Source organism: Schistocerca nitens, chromosome 11 (genome assembly GCF_023898315.1).
Source record: "Schistocerca nitens isolate TAMUIC-IGC-003100 chromosome 11, iqSchNite1.1, whole genome shotgun sequence".
Classification (NCBI taxonomy): domain Eukaryota; kingdom Metazoa; phylum Arthropoda; class Insecta; order Orthoptera; family Acrididae; genus Schistocerca; species Schistocerca nitens.
Genome location: NC_064624.1, coordinates 174,163,412 through 174,186,121, shown reverse-complemented (window position 1 = coordinate 174,186,121; position 22,710 = coordinate 174,163,412). Strand labels below are relative to the sequence as shown.

The 22,710-nt window shown below is 41.0% G+C and overlaps 1 protein-coding gene across 2 annotated transcripts in view; it reads right to left on the bottom strand.

Moving 5' to 3' along the window:
- LOC126213447 (zinc finger protein 484-like) overlaps positions 1-22,710 on the bottom strand; it is a 105,763-nt gene that overhangs the window by 57,483 nt on the left and 25,570 nt on the right. For both annotated transcript variants that reach the window (XM_049941192.1, XM_049941193.1), the window contains exons 6-8: positions 22,358-22,426; positions 20,888-20,944; positions 578-637 (exon numbers count right to left, since the gene is read on the bottom strand). In XM_049941192.1, coding sequence (XP_049797149.1) covers positions 578-637; positions 20,888-20,944; positions 22,358-22,426 — 186 coding nt within the window. The remainder of the gene's footprint in view (positions 1-577; positions 638-20,887; positions 20,945-22,357; positions 22,427-22,710) is intronic.

The window sequence follows — 22,710 nt, the reverse complement described above, 5'->3', positions numbered from 1 at the left end:
TTTTCTTCATATGAAAACAAAAAGTTATTGCTGTATGTGAATGCTCTTTGTTTGGAATAAATTTCAACATATTCAGAATAACAACACAAGGTTATGCACACACTTTTCCAATTTATCACTCGTGTGCATCCGACACTTGGTGACAACAAAATGGCGGAGTGTCAAATCTTTAACTGCATTGGTGCGACGTCTGTTGTCTGAAATCCACATTTAATATTTGTATTCTATGATGGATTGCTGTACTATTTTGAAACTCTTCGGCTTTGGAGAAAGGTTGCACTTTATCAAGATCCTACTGAAGACTTGAAATCTGGATCCTGCTTTAATTAGGATGGATCCCATGTGTTTTCCACATTATATCCCCACCAATTATTACAATCAGTTATTTGTATGACTTTACTCTTACTGATGTTCTTTGCTGGGTAGATAATTTTTATTTGCAGTTCCATACATAAAATGAGACCAAAACGTTATGTGGCAGTAGCCACAGAAAGCCAAAACAGTTACAGTACATGCAACAGACAAAAGAAAAGCCATAATTTAGAGGTCATCAAGTAACTTTCAAATGAGAACTCACCTCATCTGCAAAATGCGGAGAATCAAAGTCTTTGACAGAGCCGTTGTCAATGTCACAATCCTGCAACAAACAATGTCTCAACACATCTAACAACATCCAAAATTTCAGGTGCTTCAAGAGAAACACAAACTAGGTTTCTCAGCTTTCAATGGAAGCTGACTTCTGCACCTTGGATGCAAATTCATGTTTAATTTTCTTCTGGCAAAGAATTCTAATTAAATTGTGTGTCAAAATTCTGGTGAAACATTAGTCTGACCCCACTTTTCCAGCTGTAGCATCACATGGCGCCAGTGTGTCACCACGATTTTGCTTCCTGGGAGCGTTTCCCCTCAGCTCTACAAATGCAAACCATTTGTCAATTTAGCACACTCAGACAAGAAACGAAATGGTATAAAAATATATCCATAAAAATTGGTTGACACGAGCGTAGTAAGTATAGTTTGCACTTTCAATAACATTTTAAATAAAAGTTGTGAGTTACTTAGTTCAAAGTATGCACACATCAAGAGTTAAAAGGTGTCAGCCTAAATTATCACGATATTCACACACAACTAGAACAAATAACATCCCACCACCCAAAAGACGCAAGTAGCGAAGGTGCTGAAAGAGACGAAAATGTGCAAGAGTCCACGAATATGCAGATAAAATTCTCATTTTGTTTTACTATTTCATTGGAGGAACTTCTCAGGCGAGTGTCACAGACAGATTCAGTCGGCAAAAGTCCACATCACAACAGGTGACGCACAAAGCTACTGACACCGTACGGAGTGCCGAGTGGGACATCGGAGTACTCTGATCTCCTCTCTGCCTCCATTTAGGTAATACAAATCATGCCTGCTTATTCTGCTCGGGCGTTCATATAATTGAACAAAGGAAGTAGGTTACAGTATGCTTGTTCGCCCATTGCTCGAATACTGCTCACCGGTGTGGGATCTGTACCAGATAGGGTTGCCAGACGAGAGAGAGAAGAGCCAACTGAGAGCAGCGCGCTTCATTACAGGACCATTTAGTAATCACGAAAGCGTTACAGAGATGATAGATAAACTCCAGTGGAAGACTGCAAGAGAGACGCTCAGTAGCTTGGTAGGGGCTTTTGTTGAAGTTTCGAGAACATACCTTCACCGAGGAGTCGAGCAGTATATTGTTCCCTCCTAAGTATATCTCGTGAAGAGACCGTGGGGATAAAATCGGAGAAATTAGAGCCCACACAGAGGCACACCGACAATCTTTCTTTCCACGAACAATACGAGACTGGAATAGAAGGGAGAACCGATAGAGGTACTCAGGGTACCCTCCCCGCCACACTTGCGGAGTACGGGTGTAGATGTACACGTAGATTTGCCTCTACAGGCCACGAATCCACCACCTTCAGTGCAGAAGCACAATTAAGTTCGACCTCTGCAGGAATCTCAAACTAACAAGCGTGGAGGACACTGATGAGGACTGCGGGTAAGTGGCATCCTGTGGGAACGTGGGTCGGCACTGAGATGTGCCGAGACAGTGCGCACAATTGTGGCAGACACTGTGTCTGCATGGCGCTGTGCTTAATGCGACGGCCTAGTAAGCAGGAGATACTGGGGCCAACTCACAGTCTGGTACACACGTTCACTCGTCGCTGCCAATTTCACGTAACGTACTGATGCAACTGACAATAATTCCTGCCCTTTCCTCTCTCCCCCCTCCACCTTAATTTACATAATGTCTATTACAGGTGTGGATTCCATGTGATGTCTGTTATTTCAGACATGCCCAAAAGAACAGACACCGTGCATTCATATACACTACTGACCATCAAAATTGCAACACCAAGAGGAAATGCAGATGATAAACGGGTATTCATTGGACAAATATATTATACTAGAACTGACATGTGATTACATTTTCACGCAATCTGGGTGCATAGATCCTGAGAAATCAGTACCCAGAACAACCACCTCTCGCCCTAATAACGGCATTGATACGCCTGGGCATTCAGTCAAACAGAGCTCGGATGGCGTGTACAGGTACAGCTGCCCATGCAGCTTCAACACGATACCACAGTTCATCAAGAGTAGTGACTGGCGTATCGAGACGAGCCAGTTGCTCGGCCACCATTGACCAGACGTTTTCATTTGGTGAGAGATCTGGAGAATGTGCTGGCCAGGGCAGCAGTCGGACATTTTCTGTATCCAGAAAGGCCTGTACAGGACCTGCAACATGCAGTCGTGCATTATCCTCCCGAAATGTAGGGTTTCGCAGGGATCAAATTAAGGGTAGAGCCACGGGTCGTAACGCATCTGAAATTTAACATCCACTGTTCAAAGTGCCGTCAATGCGAACAACGTGTGACTGAGACCAGTAACCAATGGCACCCCATACCATCATGCCAGGTGATATGCCAGTCTGGCAATGGCAAATACATGCTTCCAATGTGCATTCACCTCGATGTCTCCAAACATGGATGCAACCATCCTGATGCTGTAAACAGAACCTGGATTCATCCGAAAAAATGACGTTTTGCCATTCGTGCACCCAGGTTCGTCGCTGAAGACACCATCGCAGGCGCTCCTGTCTGTGATGCAGCGTCAAGGGTAACCGCAGCCACGGTCTCCGAACTGTCATCGAACTGTCGGTGCAGATGGTTGTTGTCTTGCAAATGTCCCCATCTGTTGACTCAGGGATTGAGACGTGGCTGCACGATCCATTACAGCCGTGCGGATAAGATGCCTGTCATCTCGACTGCTAGTGATACGAGGCCATCGGGATCCAGCACGGCGTTCCGTATTACCTTCCTGAACCCACCGATTCCATATTCTGCTAACAGTCACTGGAACTCGACCGACACGAGCAGCAATGTCGCGATACGATAAACCGCCATCGCGATAGGCTACAATCCGACCTTTATCAAAGTCGGAAACGTGATTGTACGCATTTCTCCTCCTTACAGGAGGCATCACAACGACGTTTCACCAGGTAACGCTGGTCAACTGCTGTTTGTGAATGAGAAATCGGTTAGAAACTTTCCTCATGTCAGCACGTTGTAGGTGTCGCCACCGGCGCCAACCTCGTGTGAATGCTCTGAGAAGCTAATCATTTGCTTATCACAGCATCTTCTTCCTGTCAAATTTCGCGTCTGTAGCATGTCATCTCCATGGTGTAGTTATTTTCATGGCCAGTAGTGTAATTATCAGGTTACATTATAGCAACTTTGACATTAACTTACGAACTACTGCTCCCATCGATGGCGTATTTTCACATGTGCACTCATTTCTCTCTTTGCAACGACATTACCAACTTTTCTGAACCATGCCGGCTTTGCAGCTATCGATATTCCTTCAGAGGTGCAAACTTTTCGGCACTTGCGGGTCTGTCGCGAGGCGGTGCGGCAGTGAGCGGATCGACGGGTGAGCGCAAGAGCTGTTTTGGATGGGGAGAGGCGACAGTTTCTTATGAGAGGAGGTAACCTGGTCGGCGAAGAGGTGTTTTGAAAATGAACTGTACAGGTGACAATTTTAACAGCTGTGTCTCGGGATGGTCTGCGCAGCCAAGCCGTTGGTGGCCGTTAACCGATTACATGTTATTGCGAGATTGAACTGGTGACCTCCCTCTGATGCTGCTGGACGATCATTTCGCTGACCTGATAAGGTGACATCTTTCTATTTATGTCTTTCACTGGCCACGCACCTTCTGCCTTCCGTATTGGAAGTGTACCTCACCTGACACTAAACTATCAGTGGGTGCTCACTTACGAAAATCTGTTAGTAATCCATGTTGTGGTCGGACACTACGCAATTTGTTGCACCATTCTGATCGACCCGTTGTTGCTCGGTGTCTAGTGGCTTCAGCATTCTGCCTTACTATCCAAGCCGTGGGGATTATTGCGTGTAATGTTTTAAAACTGAGTGTTCAGTTTGATCCAGACAATATTGTGGAGCTCCAACTGCACGATGTACCAGAGTACGCTAAATCCGTGATACACTTATGCAGAGGTTCGAATGTCGGCACCCACCGAGGCCTCGATTATCGTGGTGGGTCCGGGCTACATCTACATCTACATCTACATCTACATCTACATCCATACTCCGCAAGCCACCTGACGGTGTGTGGCGGAGGGTACCTGAGTACCTCTATCGGTTCTCCCTTCTATTCCAGTCTCGTATTGTTCGTGGAAAGAAGGATTGTCGGTATGCTTCTGTGTGGGCTCTAATCTCTCTGATTTTATCCTCATGGTCTCTTCGCAAGATATATGTAGGAGGGAGCAATATACTGCTCGACTCCTCGGTGAAGGTATGTTCTAGAAACTTTAACAAAAGCCCGTACCGAGCTACTGAGCGTCTCTCATGCAGAGTCTTCCACTGGAGTTTATCTATCATCTCCGTAACGCTTCCGCGATTTCTAAATGATCCTGTAACGAAGCGCGCTCCTCTCCGTTGGATCTTCTCTATCTCTTCTATCAACCCTATCTGGTACGGATCCCACACCGGTGAGCAGTATTCGAGCAGTGGGCGAACAAGCGTACTGTAACCTACTTCCTTTGTTTTCGGATTGCATTTCCTTAGGACTCTTCCAATGAATCTCTGTTGGGCATCTGCTTTACCGACGATCAACTTTATATGATCATTCCATTTTAAATCACTCCTAATGCTTACTCCCAGATAATTTATGGAATTAACTGCTTCCAGTTGCTGACCTGCTATTTTGTAGCTAAATGATAAGGGAACTATCTTTCTATGTATTCGCAGCACATTACACTTGTCTACATTGAGATTCAATTGCCATTCCCTGCACCATATGTCAATTCGCTGCAGATCCTCCTGCATTTCAGTACAATTTTCCATTGTTACAACCTCTCGGTACACCACAGTATCATCTGCAAAAAGCCTCAGTGAACTTCCGATGTCATCCACAAGGTCATTTATGTATATTGTGAACAGCAACGGTCCTATGACACTCCCCTGCGGCACACCTGAAATCACTCTTACTTCGGAAGACTTCTCTCCATTGAGAATGACATGCTGCGTTCTGTTATCTAGGAACTCCTCAATCCAATTACACAATTGGTCCCATAGTCCAAATTCTCTTACTTTGTTCATTAAACGACTGTGGGGGACTGTATCGAACGCCTTGCAGAAGTCAAGAAACACGGCATCTACCAGTGAACCCGTGTCTATGGCCCTCTGAGTCTCGTGGACGAATAACGCAAGCTGGGTTTCACACGACTGTCTTTTTCGAAACCCATGCAGATTCCTACAGAGTAGATTTCTAGTCTCCAGAAAAGTCATTATACTCTAACATAATACGTGTTCCAAAATTCTACAACTGATCGACGTTAGAGATATAGGTCTATAGTTCTGCACATATGTTCGACGTCCCTTCTTGAAAACGGGGATGACCTGTGCCCTTTTCCAATCCTTTGGAACGCTACGCTCTTCTAGAGACCTACGGTACACCGCTGCAAGAAGGGGGGCAAGTTCCTTCGCGTACTCTGTGTAAAATCGAACTGGTATCCCATCAGGTCCAGCGGCCTTTCCTCTTTTGAGCGATTTTAATTGTTTCTCTATCCCTCTGTCGTCTATTTCGATATCTACCATTTTGTCATCTGTGCAACAATCTAGAGAAGGAACTACAGTGCAGTCTTCCTCTGTGAAACAGCTTTGGAAAAAGACATTTAGTATTTCGGCCTTTGGTCTGTCATCCTCTGTTTCAGTACCATTTTGGTCACAGAGTGTCTGGACATTTTGTTTTGAGCCGCCTACCGCTTTGACATAAGACCAAAATTTCTTAGGATTTTCTACCAAGTCAGTACATAGAACTTTACATTCGAATTCATTGAACACCTCTCGCATAGCCCTCCTCACACTACATTTCGCATCGCATAATTTTTGTTTGTCTGCAAGGCTTTGGCTATGTTTATGTTTGCTGTGAAGTTCCCTTTGCTTCCGCAGCAGTTTTCTAACTCGGTTGTTGTACCACGGTGGCTCTTTTCCATCTCTTATGATCTTGCTTGGCACATAGTCATCTAATGCGTATTGTACAATGGTTTTGAACTTCGTCCACTGATCCTCAACACTATCTGTATTTGAGACAAAACTTTTGTGTTGAGCCATCAGGTACTCTGTAATCTGCTTTTTGTCACTTTTGCTGAACAGAAAAATCTTCCTACCTTTTTTTAATATTTCTATTTACGGCTGAAATCATCGATGCAGTAACCGCTTTATGATCGCCGATTCCCTGTTCTGCGTTAACTGTTTCAAATAGTTCGGGTCTGTTTGTCACCAAAAGGTCTAATAGGTTATTGCCGCGAGTCGGTTCTCTGTTTAACTGCTCAAAGCAGTTTTCAGATAAAGCACTTAAAAAAAATTCACTGGATTCTTTGTCCCTGCCACCCGTTATGAAAGTTTGAGTATCCCAGTCTATATCCGGCAAATTAAAATCTCCACCCAGAACTATAATGTGGTGGGGAAATCTACTCAAAATATTATCCAAATTATCCTTCAGATGCTCAGCCACAACAGCTGCTGAGCCAGGGGGCCTATAGAGACATCAAATTACCATGTCTGAGCCTGCTTTAACCGTGACCTTCACCCAAATTATTTCACATTTCGGATCTCCGTCAATTTCCTTCGATACTATTGCACTTCTTATCGCTATAAACACGCCTCCCCCTTCACTGTCCAGCCTGTTTCTGCGGTATACATTCCAATCTGAGTTTAGGATTTCATTACTGTTTACGTCTGGTTTCAGCCAACTTTCTGTCCCTAGTACTATATGGGCGTTGTGACCGTTTATTAATGAGAGCAGTTCTGGGACCTTTCTATAGACGCTCCTGCAGTTTACTATTAGCACATTAATATTGTTATTCCCTGTTGTACTTTGCCTACTCCTACCTTTCCGCGTCTCAGGAGGCGTCTTGTCAGGCCTAGGGAGGGAATTCTCTAACCTAAAAAACCCACATGTGCACTCCACACGTACTCCGCTACACTTGTAGCCGCTTCCGGCGTGTAGTGCACTTGTTCTTGCATTTGACACAATTGAATGTTCCATTAAGGTCTAAGTGCACACAATGACAGCCCTCCGAGTTAACCATTCGGGGGAAGTGAAGTCAGATGCACCTACTGTACTTCGCGCCCTCTGTCAGACCGATAAATGAGGCCCGAGCGGCACAACCAGGTGTGGTCCGTGTCAGCTGCTCCGCAGAACGTTCATGTCCGCACTTGGCCAATGCAGTAAGCTGGGAACTATTTGTAAGAGTAGTGTGTGATGTAAATTACTGCCTGTGTAGTTTGGAGTTCGTATGTAAGGTTACGGTTTCTTTTAAACGAATATATTTGGGCAAGGTTTCGAAACTGCCTGTAAGTAATCTTACAATAGCCCTTTAGGCGTCGAGTGTATTCTATTTTCAATAAAAATGGTATTCCCTTTCGCATTTGAAAAGTTGTTATGCTTTGAAACTTCCAGAATGAGAATTTCACTCTGCAGCGGACTGTGAAACTTCCTAGCAGATTAAAACTGTGTTCTGGACCGAGACTCTAACTCAGGACCTTTGCCATTCGCAGGCAAGTGCTCTACCAACTGAGCTACCCAAGCATGACTCACGACCCGTCCTCAAAGCTTTAATTCCGCCAGTACCTCGTCTCCTACATTCCAAACTTCACAGAAGCTCTCCTACATACCTTGCAGAACTTTTATATTTTCTTTGGTATTTAAGGCCAACTGATGAGCTTCATGTACAAATGTTCTCTCACTTGAAGTTTATGATAATTGTTATTTCTGTTGATTGACTTTCAATAAATATTGTGAAGAATAAAAGGTGAATGTTCCTCTGCCCTACGGTCCAGTACTTCCACTTAATCCTTTAGGCGTTTTGTGATATGCTGAGGTAATACAGGTATCATTTCTGGTAACTAGTCTGGATCAACCTTTTCATATAACCCTTACATATAAAGTTTGCAAAACTTTGTTCAAAGAAATTAATTAAAAATGCTATCAGCAAAACATTTTGCTCCTCTCAAAGTTTAACAGAAACATCAAATTTCAGTTTATCAAATACTGATAACAGAGTATTTTCTCTGGAAACGAATGTTTTAAAGTAGTTTACATCACCATTTCTTATTTGAGCATCACTTAGTCTAGTCGTACGGGTAAAAAAAAAAAAAACCTGCCGCAGGTGAAGACACATTCATTCATCCAGGGTGTATACGTGGACAAAAACAAAATTCCCCGGATTTCGCGGTTAAAAATACACTTTCTCCTGGGTGAAAATACACTTTTATCGTGTTAAGTGACAGTATACTCTTCCTTGGCACTGTGAAACTCATCAATCCTTTGAATGTTTATGGTTTTATATACCGAGGTGGAATTTCCTGGCACTTAGGAAACGAAACTCGGGGAGGAGGGGGGGGGGGGGGGGGGGAACATGTTCTGAAAAACCTTTGATGTGCAGCAACTTGTACGCTGCATATTTCCATATTACGAAGGTATAAATTTGAATTCCACCAAATACCGTATGTCACTTTCCAAAGCATTGAAATCGAGATTGCTACGCGCTTTTGTAATCCAGTCATAGCTCATGTCATGTGATCTCGCCAGCTGATGACAGCATAGGACACATGACGTAGTCAGCCAATAGCAATATCTCTCTTAAGTAGTGCAAACACACAAATAAGAAAAGTTAATTGTTTAAATTAATATACATAGCATTCACATATAATATTGGTCTCTAAGATTAATAAGCTGGAAGAGAAGCTAAGTTTCCGTATATAATGTTGATCTTTTATTGTGCGTGTTACACTTTTAGACAGATCACACAAATGTGCCAGTAAAATTTGTAATAACAACGTAAATGTTGGATCTTCTGGGCTCGAAATTCTTCTAAATGGTTGTCCTCTAACAGTTGATTTTTAAGTGAGTCAAACACTTTGTGATTTTAGAAATTCATCGTACATTCTCGCATATAGTTCATCTAGCATAAAAGGAAATTCGGTTTCAAACCACCATTCGCAATATTTTCCCATGACCTGTTAGAAATAGGTTCATTTCAGTAGTTGTCAGAGAGCACCAGATACTAGGTGTTACCCCACTTGTGCAGCTACGATGACGTAGGAAGCCAGTATGTTTGTACGTGTAAAACATTAAAAGATCTCACATTATGTCATAAAAGAAACAAGACATCAGAGGACACTTCAAGACCATCGGAAATTCGTGAACCATACTAAAATGCATAATTCGGCTTAAAATGCATATTCGTATGTCCAGATTCATATGTAAATTTCCTTGGAGTACCAGTACTGTATTATCTCATGTTTCGTTCTTTATTATGGTATAATGCCATACGAGCACTTGAAATGCAGCGAACAGTTGAAACTAGCCAATAGTGTGAAATTAAACACTTTGTTTCAAATAAATTGACTACCTGGTTGAAAAGATTAATAAAAGTCAAATCTCTTTAGAAAACCGACAAAAATAACTTCATTGTTCTGCAAGGCAATTAATGCTTGACTGTCAGGAAGGTGGAAATAAAATCTAAAACTAGTAACTTATTTTACCTTCCGTAATTATTCAAACGTATTTTAATTAATTTGATAGCTACCTGCCGCAAAAATCAGTTTATTATCATTTAACGTGAGAGCAATAAACGAAGAGGAAGCAACAAAATCACTAGACGTAAACACAGGTCACGTGGCGACGACCCACCTCTCCACCACAACTCAGACTGCTCTGTGCATCAGCCCCAGATTTACTATATTTCCGAACTGAGGCAATATTAGATAGTGGCACCCACCCACACTTCTGTAACCAGAAGTGAGAGAAGGTACTGCTCATACGAGACTCAATTGTGCATGCGCAAGAGCCCGCCCGCAACTGCTCAAACGAATCTAATTTAAACAGTTGTCACGTCACGCTCATCGGAGGCAATTTGTTGTTACGAAGCATTGCATAGTCTTCCTAAAGCTTTTGACACACTTTGCTGTTGGCAGACGCTTGTACGAGCACTGTGTTGTGTTGTTGTATATGGCGCATTTCCTTTGCAACTTAAGTTTTATTTTCGTTTTTCTTTCTCTCGTTCATGTTTTGTTGCTGCAGTATCATTCTGCAGTAGTGGGATACAGTAATATCCTTTGTTAGAGTATTGGTTCTTACCAGTCAAAAAACACAAAAATTTAACTGAAAACTAATACAATGAATAATTCTCAGAGTTCTAAACAATTCTCGGGTTTTTCCCGCTTTTCTCCCGGATGAAAAAATTCCCGGGTTTTCCCCACATCTCCCGGTTGTCCCAGGTCGTATACACCCAGTCATCGCACTCTGTTGACACCCAGTGGTTCAAATATGCTCTTCTATTTAAAGCAACTGTAGTTTCCCATGCAGTTTGCCTTTGCTACAACTATCAACAAGGCACGTGGGTCAGTCACCTTGTGTGGCGATATTAAACAGCCCAAGCAATGCTGGGTATTGCAGCTAGTAATTCTATAAATGTGGAAGAAGTTTCGTCAAATTATTTGCACGTTATCAAGAGATGTGAAATTTCCTGATATTATGTGTGTGGCTGTCATTAATGCCACATGGGTATTTCAACGTTAACAAAGTTACTGTTTACCGGATCTTGAAAGAAGTTTTATTGTGAGTCAGTCAATCAATTTGACCCTTCATACGGTAATTTTCAAATTAAATTTTACTTTGTGGGTAGAGAGACTGACAGCCATGGACTGCTTAGGGAACATTTTACTTGTCTTGAGAGTTAACAAGCTGTTTCCATTGAGTGACTTGCAAATCAAGAAAATTGTTAAGTATACATCATTATAATCTTATGGAGTGGTGCATAGGTTGCCTTCAGTCCCACAGTATAAGTAAAGAACCACCTACATATCTGGATGTAATCGCGAACTACTTCCTCTTAGTTGTCCAATAGCCTAGAAATTTGTTAAATAACTAAGAGGGCAGTTATAGTCTGTTAGTAGCTGAATTTCTAGGAGGGAACATGTTTGAGGGGCGAGAGAATTCACTCGGCAATTTACTGAACACACCTGATATGTTCCATTTTGTTCACTACCTATGTCCTCGGCAACTGTTAAGTTGCAACTACTTCGGTAGTTTAACCCTTCAACTGCTGGGGACGTTTTAACTCATCGTGCCTCACCGTTCCCTGGCGCACCTGACGTGTTTAAGCGCGGCCCTCAGTTCACCGTTAGGGACAAAGGCACACCGAGTCACAGCTACCTGAGCGTGACACACACGTAAATGCGCACAACTGTCTTTCCGCCCTGCTCTTCCTGTAGCTGTTCAGTGGTCTGACTGTATGGTTCGATAGTGCATACATGTACGTTGCTGTGTTCCCTCTTTGCAGAATTTGACTTCGCTTCCTGTATTTTCATCAGTTTTCTTGTTTCCTACGGGAGAAATGTCACATCGGTGTGGTTGCACAGATAGAGAGATCCTGGATACGCTCACTATGATCGACAGTGAGTGTGAATTATCTGACGTTGCTAGCAGTGGTGAGTCTTCGACAGAATCTCGAAGCTGTACTCCTCAGTCCTTTGCATCAGAGGGGAGAGCAAGAATTACAGTCATCAGTTTCTCTGAATCCGAGGAATCAAAGTGACAGTGAAACGGTTCGTAAAAGACCACACTTAAGTGACACGTTTGACTGAAAAGAAACTGATTTTCAGCCGTTAAACCATTACTTTGATGAAGAGTTCAGGACAAAATGTGAACTAGATATTGACCTAAGCATTCTTTCATTATTGTGACATTCATAACTGAAGAACTGTTGCAATTTATAGCAGACACAACAAATCTCTTTTACATTTACACCAGAGAAAATAATACGGAATCTGTGAATTCTCAACTGCCAGAGTGGAAAGACACTGGATTTGAGGAAATTTATTTTTTGTTGCTACTTGCCTTCTAATGGCGCAAGTTAAGAAATTAAAATTAAGTGTTTATTGGTCCGGCGACACACTTTTGAACACACCATTTTTCAGCGGAACTATGTCCTGAGACCATTTTTGTGCCTACTTCTGTGAATGCTACACTTCAGTGATAGCCCTGCAAGTACTGGAAGTGACAGTCTACTTAAAATTACGACGATTGTTGACAAAGTTCATAAGACGTTTCATAATTCATTTCGTAACCATCACAAGCTTTGTATAGATGAAAGTCTCTTGCTGTTCAAAGGATGATTATCTTTTAAGCAATTTATTCGAATCAAGCGAAGCAGATTCGGAATAAAGCCATTTGTACCGTGTGACTGTCAGAGTGAGCATATTTTGGATTTTATTATATGTATATGCACAACAGAAATTGGGTTCCACAATTTAGGGAAAAGTGGCGACGTAGTGGCAACTCTTATGGGACGGCATTTAGAACAGGGTCATATTTTGTATGTCGATAACTGGTACTCCAGCTCGGACCTCTTCCTCCGGCTTCACAACCACGGAGCAGCCACATGTGGCACTGTTCATAAGAATAGGCACAACATTTCAAAACTGCAGAAGAAATTAAAACCAGGAGACACTCAGTAAGTCCACTGACAAGATCCTTACTATTGAGTGTTGCGATAAGAGAGAGGCATGCATGGTGACCGTAAGTCACACAACACAAATGGTTGCAACAGAGAAGACTGACAGAAATCCTGCCAAAAATATAAAGAAACCACAACGTATTGTAGATTACAAATAGAGTACGGGTGCAGTTGACCATTGTGACATGTTACTGAGCTCAATGGGATCAGTGCGTAACACTGTGAAATGCCACAAGAAATATTTTTTTTCACATTCTTGATTTGTGCATTCTAAAGGCTCATACTCTCCACCGGTCGGTAACAGGGCGAAAAATAGCACTCACAGACTTTCACCTTTCTCTCGTACCGGAGACTGTAGAAAACTATACTAAAGAACAGAAGAAAAAGCTGGTAGGGGAAGCAGCTACTATGAAGAGAATCCTCTGCGATTCACTGGAAAACATTTTCCAGCTATTACTGTGAGTGAACATCCGCAGAAAAGTACGCTAATGCGCATATGCGTGGTTTGCATGATACAAAGTGCGCCGGGAAACTAAATACCAATGCAAAACTTGCAACATTCCATTAAGTGTTATTCAAACAATGCCCGACTTCTTCATATGTAGTAGTTTCCTGGCAAACAAACTGATCTCGTGATTAAGATGGCGAAGTATCTATACTATGGCAAATTTAATTACACCGAGTAGATTGTGCCAGTAAAACAAAACCCATATATTAACCTACATACGATACACTTAAATTATTAACACGTAACATACACAGTTATATTCTTTTCTCCTTCGTAGTACAAATATCGATCACATTCCGTATGTTTGTATAAAACCTGTTTTCCGTAACCGATTTCAAACACCTTCGATCAACAAGAAATAACACGCCAAAGTTAATTCTTACTACTTTGCCTCTGTTGTTAGCCAATACTGGAAACAAACTCACTGTTCTGGAGAGGGCGGATGGCTTAAAATTGGTTGTTCAAATGAGACTGGCTTTGAAGCAATAATAGAAAACGGTATTTGTAAAAGAAGTATCAAATATACCCTGTTTTCACGTTTTCATAAAATTCAACATCTTTTTCACTTATTTGTAGATTATTGGAAAATAGTTGGGGAATAAAAATTTTTATTCCCTATCTTTGTGCTACTAATCTATTGCACTATAAATTTCATTTTCATCATGCATTAATTCCAATAAATATGCGAATCTGAAGTTTACATTGTTTTCGGGGCTGATTTTTGCGCCTATATTTTTTCCAATTATATAACTTGGAATGTTTTATAGAACTTAGTTTTTTAGCAATATCGGAACAAAAATACCACACTTCTGACATTTTTAGAAAAATCTTCAATTTTGTGCTCGATTCATTCAGTACTGGAAAGTTCTAAGCACATAAAACTTTATATTTGAGAACCTTGTGTTGTTAGGTTACTACATGCCAAGGTTCACGTTAGTCATAGCATTAGTCCAGGAGATGCAAGAAGCCAAACTTTGAAATTTTTCGAGCAACTATTTTTTTGGCGAGTCTATACCACTTAATCTGCTTAATTTGGAAGAAGGAAAGGATCCCTGAAGAATGGAAGGAGTCTTGTCATCTGCCCTATACCAAAGAAAGGAGACCCAACGAGATCTTGAGCATTTTGTTACTGAAGCGAGTAACACCACATGTCGAGAAAGTACTGGGATTCCAACAAGCAGGTTTCAGAAAGGGAAAGTCAACTGTAGACCATTTACATACAATACGGCAAGTGCTAGCAAACAGCTGGTAATTCCGCAAAAATGGTCACTGCTTTTTTGTAGACTTCCAACTAGCATGTGATAGTGTGAATAGACAAGCAATACGGCAAGAACTCTAAAGGGCTCAAGTTCCCACAAAACTCATAAAACTGACACAAATACGCACCCAAAGGACAACATGCATGGTGAAAGTAAACGGAAACATATCAACGAAGTTCAAGGTGATGACTGGAGTGTGACAAGGAGACTGCCTCTCTGTCTTCTGTTTAACCTGGTACTGGAAAGAGCCCTAAGAGAGGTAGCAAGCCTGGAGACAGGAATGCAACTAAGAGGAAGGATCAACACTCTGGCCTATGTGGATGATTTAGTTTTAGTAGCAGAGAGAGAGAGCAAGACCTGGTTCAGATGACATGCACATTAATGGAAAAGGCAATGAGAGCGGGCCTGAAGTTGAATACGGATAAGACAAAATACCTCTTAGTTAGCAGAGAAAATGATGACAGACCCCCTGAAGGTGGAGGACAAAGTCTTTGAAATGGTAAAAGACTTTCAATATCTTGGGACTATACTCAATTACAGGAACGAGATAGACCAGGAAATTACCACACAAATACAAGCAGGAAACAGGTCAAGGTTAGCTCTGGGAAAGCTGTTAAAAGTCCCGGCTTCCGTCGATATCCTCAAGGACCGAGATGTACACGACAATAATACAACCTGTAGTCTCACGTGGAGCAGAGACCTGGACCATCGTCCAAACAATGGAAAGAAAACTCTTGACATTTGAGAATACCATCCTCAGACAGATTTTTGGGCCAGTGAAGGACAGAGATGATTGGAGGAAAATAAAGGACTGTGAATTTCAGGAGCTATACAAATCGATGGACATTGTGGCAGTGATCAAAGAAAGAAGACTTAAGTGGTACGGACACGTAATGTGTCGAGAATGCCAGATCATCAGGCAGGTAGTGGAGGAAGGTATTAGAGGCAAAGGACCACGACTCCAATGGATCGATCAGGTCAGAGAGGATACGAGTACCGTATTTACTCGAATCTAAGTCACACTTTTTTTCCGGATTTTGTAATCCAAAAAACCGCCTGCGGCTTAGAATCGAGTGCAAAGCAAGCGGAAGTTCTGAAAAATGTTGGTAGGTGCCGCAACAACTAACTTCTGCCGTCGAATATATGTAGCTCTACACAAGCATGCTTTGTGGGCACAATGCAAAATACTGGCGCCAAAACCTTTGCATCAGTAAATAAATAAATAAAAAAAAGGTAGAAGACGAGCTTTTTTTTCTCCGCCCCGAGTTTCGACCACTGCATTTTCATACATTATCCAACGAAGTAAATACAAATTCCGTATTGTTCATCTTCGAATGTAGCAGAATTTCAATGTACTACGAAAATCCGACTGGCAAGACTGTTAGGGATGTTTGTCAATATGGCCAACTCTACGTTCCGAGTTTTTTCCTACCTGTGAGAAGAGATGGTTGCTAATAGGAACCTGATGAAATGTGAATTACATGCACTATTCTCTTCACCATAAGAATAATACGAATATAAACATTTTGCCATGTATTCTTTCGTGTTTGCTGCTATCTCATTTAAATCCTGTCTGCCTAATAAACTACGAAACTAGAGTGAGACAACAGCAAACGCGGAAGAATATACGTATCGTGTCATGTCATGTTTATATTCGTATTATTCTTATGCCTAATATTGATACAGTCAGAAATGAAGCACGGCAACTGACTAGATTTTAAATGTAAGATGACTAATTTCTGTGCAGAATTTGATGTACTAAAGAAGCGGCCGCAAAGATTTGCAAACGGAGAAAAATTTTCGCTAAACTCTCGTTCAGAACATGTTCTATCATACGCAGTCTATTATTTGGTTCTTGTTGATCATTATCAAAGAAAGCAGCAGTGTAAGTAACAACAAATAGCAGTCTCTTGCCATTGTTTCGCTAATGAGACGATTCCTCTTTTTTAAGCGGCGGTAGCGCGCACAAAAGCAAGTCATGCCGCGAGCGGCTACAGGCTGTAAACACGCACTATCAAAATGCGACAAACAGTGCATGACACAGTACAGTAATGCATTTTCAGCTTAGAGTGACAAACACCTATAACAAAGAAAACGGCACTTATCAGATCAAAGCAAAATAAGCAATAGATTCAAACCAGACGAAGCACGTGAAAAAGGAAGGGTACCCGTATAAATACGGACGGAGCGCCTGACGCATAGCAATGGCTACCTGGTAAAGCTTAACTGCTAAGCTTACGACTCGAACCAAACTACTGTAGCTGTATCGTCTTTCATTCGACCTAAATTGTGTCTCATATTACAATGGGCCAACTTTGTTTCGATTTGGAGGTGCGGCCTAAAACTTTTCTCTCCCCTTGAATTCAGAGTCTCAAATTTCAGGTGCGGCTTAGATTCGGGAAATTTTTTTTTCCTTTATTTCGAGTCTCATTTTTCAGGTGTGGCTTAGATTCGAGTGCGGCTTACATTCGAGTAAATACGGTATGCTGGGGCTGTCTGAAGAAGAATATACGGACCGAGGACGCTAGACGAGGCCGATTGGTGTGGCCAAAGACTGACTACGGTTTGTGTAGCCAACACAGTATTTTTTTGGCCAATTTTACCTACAATTTTCTGTCTCAATATGGCTCATGAAATTCTTTTCATTATTCTTCTTCTTCTTCAGAGAACACAAAGTTGTGCAATATGGCCAAATTTTATTTCTGTACAAAAACTATTGCCCAAGGTATTACAGCTCAAAGTCGTCAAACATTCATGCTGGCTCTGCGCAAGTTGTAATCGGTCCAGAAGTGTTGAGCACAGGGCAGGTCGGGCAGCGGGGTCCGAGGGACAGGCACTTAGTGCAGGCTGCCAGATTACGCCGCAGGCCGCAGCGCCTCAGCGTGCCGAGCAAGTGGTGCGTCTCCAGCAGTCAAAGGATTAAGTTACAACACTGCCAGAACGAGATTACACTGTCTGCAGCCAGAAATGTTTTGTATCGTGTTATTTGGTTTGAAAGTTACAAGTTGTGTTTAAGGAACTTTGTACCCGCATCTTTGGATACTACCGTCTGTCTTGACCTGTCAGGGTGATCCAGGTTTCGATTCCCAGCTCATTTCCTGGTGCAAAATGTTTCACATGTAAGAGCTGTACTGTGTTGGAAGGGAAATTACAGTTTTGGTGGTACTGTTTACATCACGTTACTGCAGCTAGCATATGTATTGGGCCATCAGCTATATGGCACGACTTCTTGTCAGTGTGTTGTGTACATGTCTTTCAGATTGACCATGTTTGTGGGTTTGCATTTTACTGTATATTGGTTATGCCGACTACTAACTGTATTGACATTAGTTAAGTTTGGGGTACTGAATGTTAATAAACTCTTTTTCTATGCTCTATTTTAGGGAAGAATCTCGTTGTTGTTACTCTGACTGTATATTACATTTTGCTGACAGTTTCTGAGATTTCAAATTGCACTGGGCACGATATATTTTATTTATAGAACTGTCATTCCAATCTCGACTAGCATGCACGTCTCCATTTTTTCCACTGAGTGGGAAGTTTTGTTTTACTAAATATTTATGCACTACTACTCTGCTGGTAAAAATAATAGAAACTAACTGCCTGTCGTTCAGAGGATGTAACGTACAGGTACCGTGACTGCTATAGTGGTACAGTTCCCATGTGGCTAGTGGATTTTACTTAAGTTGGTTGCACATTACATAACCGATGGCCTGTAAGCTGTGAATGAGCCAGGGAGTGAAGGTGACAATTTTGTGAAAACTGTTGAACCTTACTATGTACATTATGTATGAATGCTTTGTTTTAACTTAAGATATTTGGTTCTCAAAACTTTTAATATATATAAATATGTTAATGTTCGTTTGTTCAAAACCGTGAATCTCCAAAAGTTCCGGACTGACTGCTTCGAAATTTTGACAATATGTTGAATTCTAATATAGGTGTCTTTAGGTATCTACTACTTTAATTTATGTATGGTTTTAATGCATATATTATATAAATACATATAATGTATAAAATGGTAACACTTGCAACAATTCTCAAAATGTACTTCAAATTCTTACACGTTACTGTAATAAATGTTTAGACACACAAATTAATGTATGTCCATTTCCTTGAACCCCTCTGTCCACCTCCTCTCTCCACATCCTCTCACCTCAAGCCTTGTTTGTTATTGCAAAGCTCGATTCTGTAGTAGTATTCAAATCATAAATACAACTTTCAACTTTTCCGTTTGCTAACAGTGTTTCACTTCACTGTGTGTGTGTGTGTGTGTGTGTGTGTGCGCGCGCGCGTGTGCACACGCGCGCGATAAAATGTTGAAAGTTATCTTTGCCTGACGGCGACCTTTACTGAAGTCCAGTGGTGGCTAGCATGCTGAGCATAGTTGTAGCTCTGAAATGAGAGCACAAAGAAGATGATGTGACCTGTTGTTGAAATATGACGGGTGACCACTGCTGCTTTCACAGTAATTACCAAATGGCATTAGTAAGAATCTAATTTTCACTACACCCCTTTTAAAGTCAAAATTATTCTTTGAATACAGTTTGCCATAAAAATAACCTCTTACTGCAATACATCACTAATCTTTTCCAATGCCTGTTCATGGTAGAGGCTATACTTATTGTTCAATTAATAGTCTTGCATTTTAAAAACATACTGCTTCACAATTACAAGTTCAAAGTAATTCAGATTAATTACCTTATATTTGGGATTTATTGTAAGCAAATTTCTAAATCTTGCATTTATTCCGTAGTGTTAGCCATATTGCACCAACATGGCAGTAACAGTGAAATTTAATGCTATTCCAAATGCAAACACACACTTTATGAAACTGAATGCTACTAAGAAAAGGTGTAAGTGAACTAATCTATTTAAGCCTGTTTGATCTGAGGCATGTATCCACTACCATGTAACTTCCACAAGCAGCTTGTGAACAATTTCCTGAAGTGTTCACGTTACAGCAGAAGCTCACACAGGTTATGTTCCAGGAACTTGTTGGGAATATTTGCTGAAGAGTGTTAGTTGAATCATGGGTAGACAAGAGCAAGGTTACAGTATCTTTCTGGGAATGTCTTACATAAATTTCAAATACCTCTTCTCCATTTTACGATTAAATAATTGAAAACAGGACACAAAAATGCAACAACAACTAAAATTTTAAGACACCTGTACTGTTATTCCGCTGCTTCTTGTAAAAAAAAAAAAGTAATCGGCAATGGCAAAGTCACTTCTCACTTCATTGGCTGAACTGGCCATTATGTATGCTTCAGGGTTTCAATATTACATTCAATTTGGCCCATCCAACTTTATGCTTTTCTCCTTTTTGACACAGAGATGTTCAAACCGATATTGAACTCTCAAATCTTCTGGAAGTGTGAGAAAACTTCCAGCAACTGACAGGTACTTGCAGCAAGAAAACACTTCCACTAACTTGCAGAAGTTACTTCTGGGAGTCTTGCTGGAGGGGGGCACTTCAACATCAAAAAATTTGCAGAAGCAGCTTTTCTACATGTACCTTGTGGAAGTTTACTTGAAAGAGGTCACATGCCTGACGGATCTCTCTGGGGTAGTATTCTGATGCCGCCACCAGTCAGTTTATCGACTTCACATTCAAAATGCATAATAAAAATAATTTTGAGTTTTAAACTTTTAGTATATTGCCCTACCCCACCCTCCCTCTCTTGTACTTGGCTACAATGGAATCACATGCCACTATACAAATCCTGTGCATAAGAGTAGTCTTATCACTAAATTTTCGTATAATAAAAAAATAAAAAAATAAAAAAAAACAAATAAAACTAAAAAAAGGCCCAAAAATCTGTGAGGTTCTTCAACTCCAGACCACCGATGACCATACACAAAGTGGACCACTGGTATTAAGATGCAGGCTTTTTAAATTAGATGCCTGTAAATATTTAGCAAAATTTTCTGTACCACATACAGTTAGAAGAATATTACAGCGAGTAGAATTTAAGAAAATAAATAAATCGACTTTAATGAAATAAAAAATTTCAAAGAGTAACAAACACAAAAGTACTTACAATTTCCTCTTTGATTATTATCTGTGCTGATTCATGATCATTCTGACATGTAGGAACCTGTGAACAAAACAAATGAGTAGATTAGCCTCCTCCTACAGAATTACAGCTGCTTTAACTGAAATGTAAGCAAATGCTAGAGTGTGATAATGGCCCCCATCCCCTGAAATATCTGTTGTGATGACAGCCTGATCTGTGGTGTAGATTTTTTGGGTTAAGTTAGCACGTAATAAGTTAAATACGAGTTGGTGAAGCTACTGAATGTGAATGCTAAATATAGGTTGTCAGGCTAAAGTCTAGATCAGAGACAGCACTGGTCACAATGGTATTTCCCTACTGCTCATAGGTTGGCAATATGTCAGCTGCATGTACCCAATGGGATGATAGTTTCACATAACCAACGAGAGGTGAGAAAAGACAATATATTTGTACGAGCTGCTTTGAAATCTATAATCTCGGTTGTTTCTTCAGAGTATGTCACAATGTCTGAAGCGGTTGTTAAGATGGGACCTGGGAGCACAGATTATTTTTCCATAGTGGATTTCACATCAATATTGACGTGAGAATATCGCAATATTCCTCCATACCTTGCTTGGAAAAATATAGTCTGCCCACTGCCCTCTCACTGGTGGTACAGGGACAGCAGCTAACACAACTCCTTTAGTTCCCCCAGCCAGCCCCCCCCCCCCCCAATACGACACCGCGAGTGTTGAGAATACTGCTGCATGCAGTAAGTATCAAAATAAATTGACATAACCTATATTAGATAATGGGTAAGTCCCGAAGGGTACTTTTATGCGTATTATTTACTTATATCATACGTAAACAATGGAAAATGGATGGGGCAATAGCCCACTAAATAACTTCTTCCAAACCAATGTACAATTCACAACTTAATAACTTTCTTATACAGGGCATTCATTTGAAGTAAAGACAATGAAATATCTCGAGAACTACACGTCAGATCCAAAAACGTTTGATATGTTGAGGGAATACAACATTGCAGATGGGATTTCCAATTAGAAGTTATTGAATATTGGCATGTAGTACCCTCACAGCACAGAGGTGGGTCCACGTGCCACTGAATATTAAAAGGCTATTGAGTAACATGTCACAAATTACGACTGCTTATCCATTTCTATTTCTCCGATTACAGTGCCATCTATGGAAAAACGAAGAAAATGCTTCAGACAAAACATATGCAGATTTTGCTGTAAAAATCTTAATCTGCAATAAAAACAGGGGTTCCCATTGAAGATTTCAAAGCCAGCCCCCTCACCCACATGCGTGGTGGTGGTGGTGGGGTGGGGGGAATTGTGGTATCAGTGAAAGTCACCCTCCAAGATAAACAAATTGGAACTGTAACTTTTTTTGATCTAATTTTTAGTTTGAGATATTTCAATGTCTTCAGTTAAAATGAACACCCTGTATATTACATATACAAGTACTGTATCTGGAAGGGACATAGCTTACCTTGGCACCATTTGTATCTGCTGATACATTTGGGAGACCCAATAGCTCTATCACCTTATCACCAAATTCCTGAAACAAAATGTCTTTTCTCAGTAAAGGCTCAATCCTGACGTTGGCTAGTATCTACAAATTACACACCTTAAAACTGCACACCTTACGTGTGAAAGTTATGATAAATAGTTCATTTATTCATTCATCTGATTAATATTTTTATCACTAAACACACACTTGCAATCATTACTAGCAACATACGTGTTTTTGCACAGAAGACAAATATTGGAATAGTAAAAGTAAGTACAAACTAACACAGTTACTTTGTCCCAGCACCACACCTTAAGTTGACAGTTATTTCT